Source organism: Formica exsecta, unplaced genomic scaffold, assembly GCF_003651465.1.
Source record: "Formica exsecta isolate Colony F162 unplaced genomic scaffold, ASM365146v1 scaffold160, whole genome shotgun sequence".
Lineage (NCBI taxonomy): Eukaryota > Metazoa > Arthropoda > Insecta > Hymenoptera > Formicidae > Formica > Formica exsecta.
This window is the reverse complement of record NW_021848923.1, coordinates 425,891-438,522: the sequence shown is the minus strand read 5'-3', so window position 1 is coordinate 438,522 and position 12,632 is coordinate 425,891. Positions and strand designations below refer to the sequence as shown.

The window sequence follows — 12,632 nt, the reverse complement described above, 5'->3', positions numbered from 1 at the left end:
TGCGCTTCTCTCTTGATTTCGTTTGTAATTTTTAAGCTATCTTAAAAAATGCAATATCGTGAGTTCTTCAAATAAGTAGAGAGATTAAATTGCTTTAAATCAGATTAAAAACTTAGTTTTTTTCTTAACATTAATAAGATATTAGTAAAAAACTGTTACTAGTGACTACTTGTCTTAATTCTCAAAATAAAAACATAGATTAAAAGATTTCTTAATCGTGGAATAACTCACATTTTTATTAAATTTATGAAAAAAATACAGAAAATGGATATATGTCGTGTTAATAATAAATACATAAACTATTTCAAAATATTATAATTAATAGAACAAATCAATAATATGTGACATAAGTCAATTCATTTTTTTCATCTTTGCGAGATGGCTTTTCTGGTTAAATCATTCAATTATCAAATCTCTGCTCTCTCTTTACCTCCCTCTTTTGCTTTCTTTCTCACTCGCGTAATTACTAAATTACGTATGCGCTAATTCTTTGGCTTTTCTCAATCGCTTATTCTACGGTATACTCAGGGTGAACTCACATAGTTTGGCTCGCGGTTTGTATTCGTCGTTGTACGCCGTTGAAGGGAAGAAGATAGGCGATTTCTGAGGAAGGGATCTCGAGTCGGCAGACTTCCGTGCTATAAAGTTGTTGAAGTATTCCTATATCACCCACACCGTTGGTATGCCAATATAGTGCTCGTCCTTTGTCACCCCCCTCATTCCCGAGAGCGTGCTCTCGTCGACCACTCTCGTCACATCCCTTGCTGCGCTGCCATATTCCCTCATCGACCAGTAGAACCGTCCCCTGACCCCCCTGCATACTCCGTTTCGCACGCGGTGGTATGTTCGCATGCCGGGAATATAATGATTGGCAGCGGACTGTCTGCAGTCCAACCACGGCGATACGTGGACTATGTTCATCTCCTATCTATCATGGATAGCTCTCGTCCTCGGTTGATAAAAATCGCATCTAATGCCTTTGTTATAGAAAAAATTAAGTTTTACGAATTATATAGATATGTACACATTAATAAAATGTTCAATTTTTTTTTTCTTTATAATATATAAATTGTATTCTTGTTTTAAAGCCATTTCAATTTTTTACAAAATAAAAATTTTTTTTTTCTCGGTTGTATTTTCTTCAACAAGGATGTGATAAATTATATCCTTTAAGCAGAAAATTCGACGAGTTATGTCCCGTAAATTCGCATTGTTAGCGGTATTTGTAATGGCGAATTAACGAACAACAACGATCTATGTGACGCGGCAACGAGCTTAAGTTAAACGCATGGTTGCTGATAAGGTTCGTCGTAACGGCTGTTGGATGCCAGTACGTTGCTCGTGCTATGAGAATGTATGCTCGGCAATTCACGCCTCGAGATGTATACGTACGTCCGTTCGTTTGATAGTAAAATAGTGACATTGCCATGTCTTTCAATCGTAAGGAAAATTTCGCATCATCGATTCTCTCTATTCTATCAGTATTCTTACTTTAAAAGTATCATTTACTCAAAGTCAATTTATCATTCGTCAATATAATGCTAAATTAAATATATCTTTTCATAATTAAAAAATTTTTCTAAGAGAACAAGCTCTCTGAAAATTTAACATTTATATATACAGGGTGTTTCAGACCACCCATCCATCTCTTTTATTTTGAAAAGGGATGATGGTAGGAAGTTGGGACAAATGTTTACCATAAAAGCTTATCTGAAATTTCTGATGATGATACTTTCATTTTTGGAAACCGAGGGCAACTTAAAATTTTTAAATGGCAACATGAGGCAACATGGGTATCCTTGGGTAGAGCTTTTAGAAAGAAACAACTTTTGCTTGAAAAAAAATTTAGTATCACTTACCGTTATCAAGAAACGTTGCCCCATATTGCCATTTAAAATTTTTAAGTTGCCCTCGATTTCCGGTATTTCCGGGAGTTTCTCAAAAATGAAAGCACCATCATCAGAAACTTTAGATAGGCTTTTATGGTAAACATGTTTGTCCCAACTTCCTAGTTGTTTCCTTTCTTTTCCTTTGTTACCACTGTTTCTTTTCAAAATAAAAGGAGTGGCTGGGTGGTTTGAAACACCCTGTATATATGTATATTGTGTGTATAATATAAATTACATAAATTATATAAAACTTATATATAAAAAAAGGGAGAGTATATTATTATTTATAAAATTACAAAGGATAAAATATATATATATATATATGATATATATCACTGTTTGACAATGTCGCAAAAGTTGATTTATGTGTCGGTAAAATGTGAGCACATTGCGTAGCATCACACTTGTGGTTTTCGCAGAGATGCGGAGATACGACGCGTTTTGACGTTAATACGATGCGGCCGCCCGCATCCGAGATTGACGCATCCTGCAGGTTTAATCGGCTCTTCTGTGGCACCGCTAATAGCGCATGATCCAATCGCTAATCTCTCCCCCGCATCATACGCTTTTTGCGCGACTACTAATTTCCTCTCTTCCCCCCCACCCCCCAAAATTCCCTCCCATCCTCTCCGCCTTCCTCCCCGTCTCGAAAGCTATTTGTTCTACCGACGTCTAAATAGCCAGCGACCATCTAATTTCGCATTTGGATCGAATATCGAACTACCCCCACCCCTCTTTCCTCTCGTCGGCAACTCTCTGCAACAACTACTTTCAGACCAGGATCATCTTTTAAGGAGAGCTGAATCGTCTAATTACCGTTGCTTCTCCCTTTCCTTTTTCTCGCTTTCAGCTTATTCATTCTTTTTAAGCTTCTTCGTCATTCACTATCTTTAAAGTTTCGCCTTTTTAAAACATTTCCTTCCTTTTGTGTGTAGTTTACCTGTTTTTTATAATAGATACTTTCTTTTTCCTATTGCGGTTCAATTAAATACGTCTTGTTTTCAGATAAGTTAATTTAAATTTTGCGAATCATTCTGATATTGAAATTTTGCACAAATATTAATTGATACTCGCAATAAAAGCAAATATCTTTAATTCATTCAAAATTATACCCTCGAAACGAGATCTCAATATTATTAAGATCAAGAAGAAAATATAAATAAATAATGTTTTATATCTAATTCATATTTTTTATAGATTTACATTTTGAAGAACGTTCTTACATCACGTCATATTTTTAATATTCTTGACAACAGTCAATATATACATATATCATCTAAAAGGAAAACAGATACAAGCAGACTAGCATAAAATGCAAAAATTATTATTATTACTTGTCATTTTCCAGTCAAACAGATGATAAAACTATAAAAAAAAGAATAAAGATTTTACAGATATTGTAATACCAAACAATAATACAACAGAACATGATCTCTCGATGTTATAAAATGATACAAAAGAAATAATTACATTTGCAATAAATTAAAATATTATAAATTGCGGAAAAGTTTATGGGATAAAAATAGCTAGGTTCGACAAAGATGACCGGATAGAAAAATCGCGTTGCGTCGAAGTTAACAGCGCTTGAGAATAGAAACCACGTACAGTCTACTCACGTGCGCGAGAGTCAGGCTACCACCCGTCTGTAAATCAGCCTTAAACCTGGATAGGCAGCTTACAATCAAACGTACTTAGCTAGCTTTGCCCAAGTCGGACGGATAAAGTGGCGAAAGACGAAAATGGAATATATCTACGATCATAAAGTGCACATACCATCTAACCTTCTCCCCGCCCTTCTTCAACACCTATTCCATTCTTATCCCCTCACGCAATCTCAGCTTTTACTTCCAGGAACCACATTCGTAATACGCCGTCCAGAAGAGAATTTTTCGCAGGATTCTAATGGAGTCAGAGTCGCTTCTAAATGTGCGCTCACACATAAGAATTCTGCGCATGAGAAATACTCATTTCTTGTTATCCGCCTTCGGCTCAATCTCTCCTTGAAGAGTATCCATATTTCTATATAATTTCTCTCAATTATATTTTACACACCAATAATCGCGCTCTAACTGAAACACTTTTGTGTGTGCATAAGTTTTCAGCAGAAAGCGCGTGGCTCTTTTGCCATTTTACTCGGATTTTACTTGATTTTAACCAAATATCTACTTTTTAAATAAAATTGTTTTAAAAAATTGAAAACTTGAAGTTTTATTCCACTTTCATTAATTTTTTTGAAGATTTAAATCAAACTTTTTAACATCTTGTTCTTTATCTTCTTTCTCGTACGGATATGTTTGCGATAAGAAGCTTTGAACTAATCATTCAGTAGCAATAATTACTCAGATCCAAATCAGCTTTTAGATTAAAGCTATTGTACGGAAAATTAATAAGATTAAACTTCTCGCCAAGTATATGTTTTCCCGGCGAAATATTTTGTATGAATTAAGGTGACATAAGGTAGTTATGGAAGATCATTTTGAGGATTGTACCAGCTTAGAGAGAATATGCTGGCTGATATGGTTTCAAGGACCTAGATTAGAACGATCTAATTACTACCTAATCTACGAGTGAATATCGTTATGTCCGATCTCTGCACAAAGCAGATCTCGATATATGCGGAATCGACCCCTGAAGCGAGGCAATCATCAATCTTTAATATAAGAAGAAATTAAAATAAAGTCTATTTTGTTTTTTTGAATTTTTACATGACACGAATAATCTGATATTTATTTAATAATTTCTTAGATAATTCGAAATATATGTATAAAAGGATTAAATATGAATATTCAAGCTTAAGCATGTCTTTGAGAAGATTTTCTTAAGCTAATATTGAAAATATCACATGTTCCACGCGTTGCAGTGCAGAAATTAAGCCATCTAACGTCATGCCCATATTTTTCACGTTTCTTTCCACTTCCATACGGAACCTTATGCAAAGCTTAGAGATCCCTTTATCACTTTTCCCTTTAACGACTTCTTTCCTCGCTAGTCTTTCCCCGACGCCTTTAAGGAAACCATTTTCATATCTCTCTTGCCCATCTCTTCTTCGTCCGTTGTCTTCATATGTTGTCCACAGCGGCACGCGATGTATGTTACGTTCTCTCGTGATATCATCTCTTTATCATCAAACTCCGCTTTTCCTTCCGATTATTTATTCTCGCTAGCTTACATATATACAACTATAGCATGGATGTAAAGGAAAGAAATTAAATATTGACAATACCGTTAACATTTTATCTCTCTCTCTCTCTCTTATATAAAAATAATTTTCCAACTTTTCCAACTTAAACATTTGTTTAAAATTAAATTTTATATGTTAATATTGTTTAATTAATATATTCAGTCAATTCATATAATTTAGCTATTTCTTTTATTATTTGGTACATTTGAATACGTGAGCCGACTCTTTGTATACATTCACATGATTTTGCGCGTTATTTATCTTTCACGTTATTAAACATAAAACATGATTACATTAAACAATTTTCTGCTCTTATTAATAAATAAAGTTAAAAGAAAGAAATTAATTAAATCAGTCATGTATTTTTTGAAAAGAGATCTGGAATCAGAGCCTTTAGAATATCAGAGCGTGCGTTTGTTCAATGTTTGATAGAGATTTGAGACATCACAGTTAAGCGCGTTTGTCACGCAAAACAATACATTTATCTTTTCAACACGACGATGTCATAACGATATGACAAACAAAAAGCTTGGCGGATAAAAATGACAGTGGCCAATCAACATCTAGAGATAACTCCTGCGATCCATGGGACGTTATCGTACAAAGCCCGTTTGCCAAGTCGTGAAGAAAGATGGATAGTTTTCATCGTCCCGCTCCATAAATCCTCATAAGAAAGAATCCTGTGCTGCGATAAAGGAGAAGATGATGAGATACCATAGAGAACTGCCATATTTTTTTGAGATGTAAGAGGGATTGGAAAAACATCTGTTTTTCAGATGTTTTGTAACAGACATATGTAAACGATGGAATAAATTGATAATTATGTTTCAGGTTAATTAAATTAAGCATAATTAAATTAGATTTTAATTGCGCTTAAAAATATGTATATAAGGGCGTAATATCTAGATTCTCATTGCGATACATTCTGAAGCGATGTTAATGTTGTTGGTCGATAAATTCCATAGTTCAAACTTGAACAGTCTTGAATAATGTAGGCGATTAAAGCTAAGACGAGCGATTAAAGCTAAGGCTAAAAGTTAAATTAGGATTAGACTGCTGTTATGTTGGTAGCTGATAATGATAATGAAAGTGTAATATCTCTTTATAATTTTAAAGTAAAAAAATTCGATCGACAAATTGGATATTTATTGTTTACACAGAAAATTGCATTTTCATGTGTTAATTAGATCACTTAAGAATAGATGACACTTGGAAAAATCAAAACTTTAAAATATTTCGGCAAAAGAGATGCCCAGATTCCATTGAAAGTTCACCCTTTTTTGTGAATTAAAATATTAATATTTTGTTATCTTAAAATAAAGTTTATCTAGATTATATATATTATATTGAGTTGTAAAGTGAACCCTCTAATCTTTGTAGAAATATTATTATAATATTATATTATATTATTTTTTATTTTATTATATTATTACATATTATTATTTTCACGTTGCCACGATTATTTGATATTTGAGTTACGTCACGTTCATGGCTGCCGCATTCCAAACGAAGCTATAGCCAATATATCAATTCGAATTCAGAGAAGAGATGAGAATTCCGAATGGAAATGTGCATTTTTGTAATTTCTAATATTTTTTAATTGAACAAAATACTGGCGCCTTATGTTGACGTGTGTTTTTTTGTGTTAATTATTTCTGGAACGGGAAAAAGGGATCCACTTTCATGCTTGGTATATAATAGTTAGGGGACTTAGACTCTTTAGTTTGGCATAAAAAAAAAAGTCTAAATTTATCGTTCACAAAAAAGGGGTGAAAATGGACATCATTCTTTGTCCAGTAAGTGCAATCCGGACCTTATGTCGGATTACAGCCCGAAAACTCGGACGATAAAGGCGGGCGCGTCGCTAGAAACCCCGGTAACCTCGATTTACTAAGCACGTAGCGGGGGTGGAAGCGAAGGATAGATTTTGGCCAGATGCCAACAACGGCACTGCGGATGTCGATGGTGACACTGCGCGCGATGCAATGGTGGGGCTTCGTTTCATTCGTCCGATAGCATTATCAGAACCTATTTACGGATTTAGGACGCATTTAAATAACTATTTATATAATATTGTTATTAACTTTGTTACTAATTACATACGTACAATGTGTCGCAAAATTCATGTATGAAAACTGCAATGCAGCAAAAAAATTTTATGCAACTAAAGCAAATACGATTTTTTATTTCGCTGCAATTGTTGTTTTAAATACAAAAGTTTTGGTTTTAATTTTAATTCTTGACACACTATAATTATGTGCTTAAAGAATTATTTGTTTGTCATCCAATACAATAATGTAAATTTCGAAATTCTTATACTCGATGCAATGAGCTTCTAATCGATTAGATAAAAATAGAAAGTCGATTCAAAGCTGATTTACATTACCAAGATTAAATAAAATAATCAATAAGTATAAAAAAAAAAAAAACGAAACATGTGTATGTGAAAAAAGGGATAAGAATAACTAGTATTTTATCTGAATATGAACAAAAATTCACGTTTAGATCGTTGATTCAAGAGGTCACAATTTTCTTCGCAATCTAACTTAACGTCCGTGAAGGAAAAAGAAATCGATCAACTGATCGCGCTAAGTAATAAAAAAGAAGCATGGGGAAAGCCTCGCGAACGTAGCCAGGCGTCTTATCCTTCCGTACCAGAACCTAGCTTATTCGCCATAATAACGAATCTTCCGCTCACTCGAAACGATATAAATCCCAATGGATATTTAACGTTGTTGACGACATCGCAACGCTACATTTGCTTTTTGATGCCGGTTATCATACCATGTGTGTCGCGCGTGCGGACACGCGCGCGCATTAAGTATGTATGTGTGTGTGTATATGTGTGTGTCGCATATATTGTCTGTATGTATTGTGAATAACGCGTTTCGTTATGGCAATATTAAGGCGCTTTCGTTCACTCCTGCGGAAACGCGATAGCTTATGCGGCAGCCCATGTGGATGCGCCGCCACTTATACGCGTCTACACGCTTGACTGAGCGAATCGGACGTAAATTGTATTTTCTGGACCGCTACGACAGACGACGCGTTCGATTGGCTGATCCTCATGTTGTCCCTGCTTCTCTTCTCACCAGATTTCCTTTCTGACACAAACCGATTTTGACAAAGAGATTTATTTACTTTTAGAATTTTTCTTTCTCTTTTAATCATTTTCAAATTTGTACTTGTGAAGCATTATTCACATTCGATCAGCATTATAATCTATTATTCTAATAAAAGTTGGTCACATTTTTAATTCAATTTGCATATTAATATCAATTTTTTTCTTCGTCTTTATTCGATAATAATCAATAATATATCTAAATCATAGTAAAATGCTCTTTTTACTTTTTTTTTTTTGAGAGAGAGAGAGAGAGAGAGAGAGAGAGAAAGATTATATTTTCAATATTTTTCAATTTTATTTTCTGCTATTTTGATATTTGCAATTATTTCGTTACACATTTAGATAAAGATCCTAATACATTTATATTGATGATTGATAACGTTGTAATAATCTTGATACATAAAAGATTTGATACATAATCAAATTAATTACAGCTATATAAAATTTTAGCATCGATCGTTATATCCGTATGAGAAATATAGCATTACCGCGGGAGTTTTATCGATTCCTCGGATTTTCTTCTCGAATGCTTCTGCATCTGACGCATAACGGAGTCGTTAATTCCATTGCGGAAACTTTGCTAGAATCTCTCAATGAAGGAAATATATCTACTCGCCAGAGATAAAGCCGTCGAATCGGACATTAATTTGCGGAAGAATTGAAAGAGATGGCCCGCTATCCCGTGCTCTTCTTTCTCACATTTTCTCCTCCCGTTTACTATATTCCCTTCTTCTTTCGCGCTCATACATTTTTCACTAGAAATCCGAAAAGATCCATTTGGATTGATGGAGGATAACTTCCCTTCGATAAAATGAGTGAGGATAATTACCATTCGAAAAATACATGCTCTTTTTTTTTCTTTTTTGCTTCCTTATAGAGGAAGCTTTGTTTTCGTGACAAAATTTTTTTTCGGGTTTCCTATGCCTATGTGTTTAAAATGTTTCAAAACGTCGAAAAATTATATTCTTAAAAAATTTATGTATGTATGTATGTACGAAATGTATTGTATAACTTCTATCTTCCACAATTTTTATTAAGATATTGGGCTAAATTTTTTAAAATGGATAGAGTATCATTAAAGGATAATTAGTATTGAATTTGGTGAGGATCAGTAAAAGGGTTCATTTTTTATAAAATTTTGAATTTTTTGAGAAATGTCTGTACACGCTGTAACTTTCGCAAATTTTGAAATATCTTCCTCTATGAGAAAGCCAAAATCGAAAAACCCGCTTGCTTTAAGGAGCCTAAGCTTCTTGTGAGCGAAATCATATGATAAGGAACCAATGTGCAAGTTTCTAATTTGCACAATTTTCGTCTTTTTTTATTTATTTTTTTTTTTTGTTTAATCAGTTCAATTTTGACATTTAAAATAATTCAAAATTGACCAAAGAACTTATAAGCCGAATAATGCAATTTATAAGCAGGCTAATGTGCGATTAATATTGGAATATCTACGATCTATAGATCGCATCAATATTGGACGAAGGAATATATATTGTATTATTCTCACAAAGCAAAATAAAATATAAATGACTCGAGTAAATAAGTAAAGACTTTCTTGCGATTTCATTCTTAATTTTATTGATTCGTAATTTGTGCACGACAAAGGGGTCAGCTTCTACGAATCTGTACTTTAAATGGTAATTACGCGAGTGATCCCTTTCTCTCGCCTCCTTTTCATTTTCGTTATCGAAGGAAATGATTTTGTAGAATTAAATGTATTCCTCGCACTTAGGTAAGTTCTCGAACGCCTCGAGAAATTACTCGAGAATTTCGCTGCCTGATAGTGAAGGCACTTAGTTAAATCAAAAATATATATCTGTGAGGAAAAAAAATTATTATAAAGAGAATCTAATAGGATTGAGTTACAAATCATTTATTTTTACTGAACAATATCAATAAAAATCAAAATTTAATTTTAAGAAATTGTAAAATTATATGGGACAATTACCAAGTAGTAGAGAAGAAATAGTTCTCCTGATTAGTACCCGACTTTAAGCGCCTCCTTACTTTATTCCAGAAATTGATCCGGATAAAGGTTTACCTCAATTATTCAGGCTTTTTTCTTGTTTTGAGAAAAATATTGAATAAGCATGACAGACGCGAAAAATAGAATTTTTCCTTAATTTAAGAATACCTTTTGCTTTCTCAGCGAAACAAAAACAAGGAGAAACAAAAGATCGATTAAAATGGAGTAAATAAAAGGAAAGATACCGTATCACGGCATTTTTAAATGTGAAATATTAAAGAGAAAGATTCGTGATATTTGAAATAATAATATTTCTGGTTAGTATTTCGAAATTCAGTATTCTAAATGTATATATGTGTGTGTGTGCGTGTGTCTGCGGGTGTTTGGAGGAATAAAAGGATCGTAGCTACATATAAATGTAACAAAGGCTACGTTTAAATATATCTCATTTTAGTTAAACAATTCAATGCATTATAATTATACGTACCGGGTCGTTACATACGATATATTCGTGAATTTTTCAGAGGCTGCAAAAGTGTTCGTATCTTTTATGAAAACATAAGTCAATTTTTCATGATTACAAAATAAGAAATTTAATATCAATATACGAATCACACGCTAAATGAATTTTTAATCTCGTAATGAAAATGATTCTAATTGTAAAGAATCAAAGAGATACAAATCAATTGTGAAATAAGCGTAATTCTGATCAATTGATGATCATTATTATTAGCACGCAAGATAATACATTAATTAATGGAATCTCCTGCGGTCTTCGCATTGTGTTGTCAAATCCTCGAAATATAATTGCAAATATTAGCACTCTCGCTTGTAATCTAATAAATTGCGTTCATCGTATCACCGGAATATGAGATTTAAGCTCAATGTAATGTTTGCCTTGTTTCTAGGTCAGCAATACGATACGCTGATGAACGGATTAACCAAGGATGAAGCTACCGCAACGTATGTAAATTTTACCGAAATAAAAGACACCGTATTCGCAAAAATTACAACTTTAAAATCGTCGAAAATATATTGTTGTCCGGCACTAAATGATGCGAATATTATTTATACATTGCCATCTCGTAAAATTGCATACAATACACGATAATGTAAATGCATTGTAATTGCATATAAGTAGCTCTCGCGCATAAATATTATTATCTCACGCGATAAAATTCATAAATTACTCGCATAATGAAACATCGTGGCGGCAATAAAATACATTATAGTTTGATAATGCTGTTAGATTAGGTTAGGCAAAGTTGAAACTTTATAAATACAGAGAGTAATCACACACATACACACACACACACACAAATTGATAATGAAATACTAATAAATAAATCTGTTAATGCATTTCTGTGCTGTTTATTTCTATTATTATGTTAATTCAGAAACTGTTATGATAATTGGATTAAATCTTTGTGTATTATGTACATTAGTAAATAATTTTTTTATTCTGCATGTTTCATTATTGTGCTCTTCCAGCTGACTTTTTAATAGAATGCTTTTCTCACTTGTTGCTATTTAACATATGCCGCGATAGTACATAGAACAAGAAACATATCTGATATTAAAGCATAATTTTATTTCTTTCGAAAAATATATAAAAATCTAGTAATTAATATTTATAAGATAATAAATTTATTTAAATCAAACTTATCGGATTACATTTAAGATAAAAAAACAATTTTATTAATATTATTTTTGTTACGTTTGCGCACACATATTTTACATATATATAAAAAATGTCCAGTTTCATCCTTTATTTTTTTATATTGATAAAGATATTTAACAATATTCTTAAGTTTTTATTTTTCATCTAAGAAATCTTTAAATAATACCACCATTACGTGAGCAATGATGGCCTAGAAGATCTGAAACATATATACCACGTAGTCGACATTGATTTCTCGGGAATACATACTTCTTAATCGCTAGTATACGGCCCGGCGAATCGATTCTCACAGTCACCATCCATGAGTAATTGTCGCAATTACTCCATTTCTCCATTATACAATGTGATAACGAAGTTCCATTATGCGTGTAACGTAATAATGTGGGTAAAGTGATAGTTGCATTAATAGATAACATATCTAATATAGCACTAAGATGAGTTATCTTATATATATATATATAAATATTTTTATAAGGCAATTTTTTATATAGGACAGTAATTTTTGTCTTTATGTGTATGCTTATTTTTGCTAAAGATTTTATTAACTTTCTAGTTTATTTTTTAACAAAGTTAAATTTATTTTTAATCTATTGTATATATTCCTTTACCTAACGGATATTAATTTGAAACTTAATTACGGAGGAGTGTAACGTTTAAGAATAAAAAGCTGCAGGAAATGTAAAATGAATTTCCTTTTTTATGGAGAATAATTTTATAGAGAGTTTTAAATTTAGAAGAAGAATATATTTCCACTTTCGGAATTATGCTCACATACCTATGGTTTTTTT

The 12,632-nt window shown here is 32.6% G+C and overlaps 2 protein-coding genes across 6 annotated transcripts in view; one reads left to right on the top strand and one right to left on the bottom strand.

Moving 5' to 3' along the window:
- LOC115233134 overlaps nt 1–12,632 on the top strand; it is a 188,981-nt gene that overhangs the window by 62,773 nt on the left and 113,576 nt on the right. For 4 of the 5 annotated variants that reach the window (XR_003883730.1, XR_003883729.1, XM_029803400.1 and 1 more), the window contains one exon: nt 11,072–11,126. Coding sequence is in view for 3 of the 5 variants with exons in the window: in XM_029803400.1 (XP_029659260.1) it covers nt 11,072–11,126 (55 nt within the window). In the remaining 2 variants the exon portion in view is untranslated. Of the gene's footprint in view, nt 1–8,454; nt 11,127–12,632 lie in introns of those variants that run through there. The other variant, XM_029803399.1, reaches the window with a different exon arrangement.
- LOC115233132 (complexin) overlaps nt 1–12,632 on the bottom strand; it is a 147,417-nt gene that overhangs the window by 34,707 nt on the left and 100,078 nt on the right. The gene's annotated exons all lie outside the window — the stretch shown is intronic.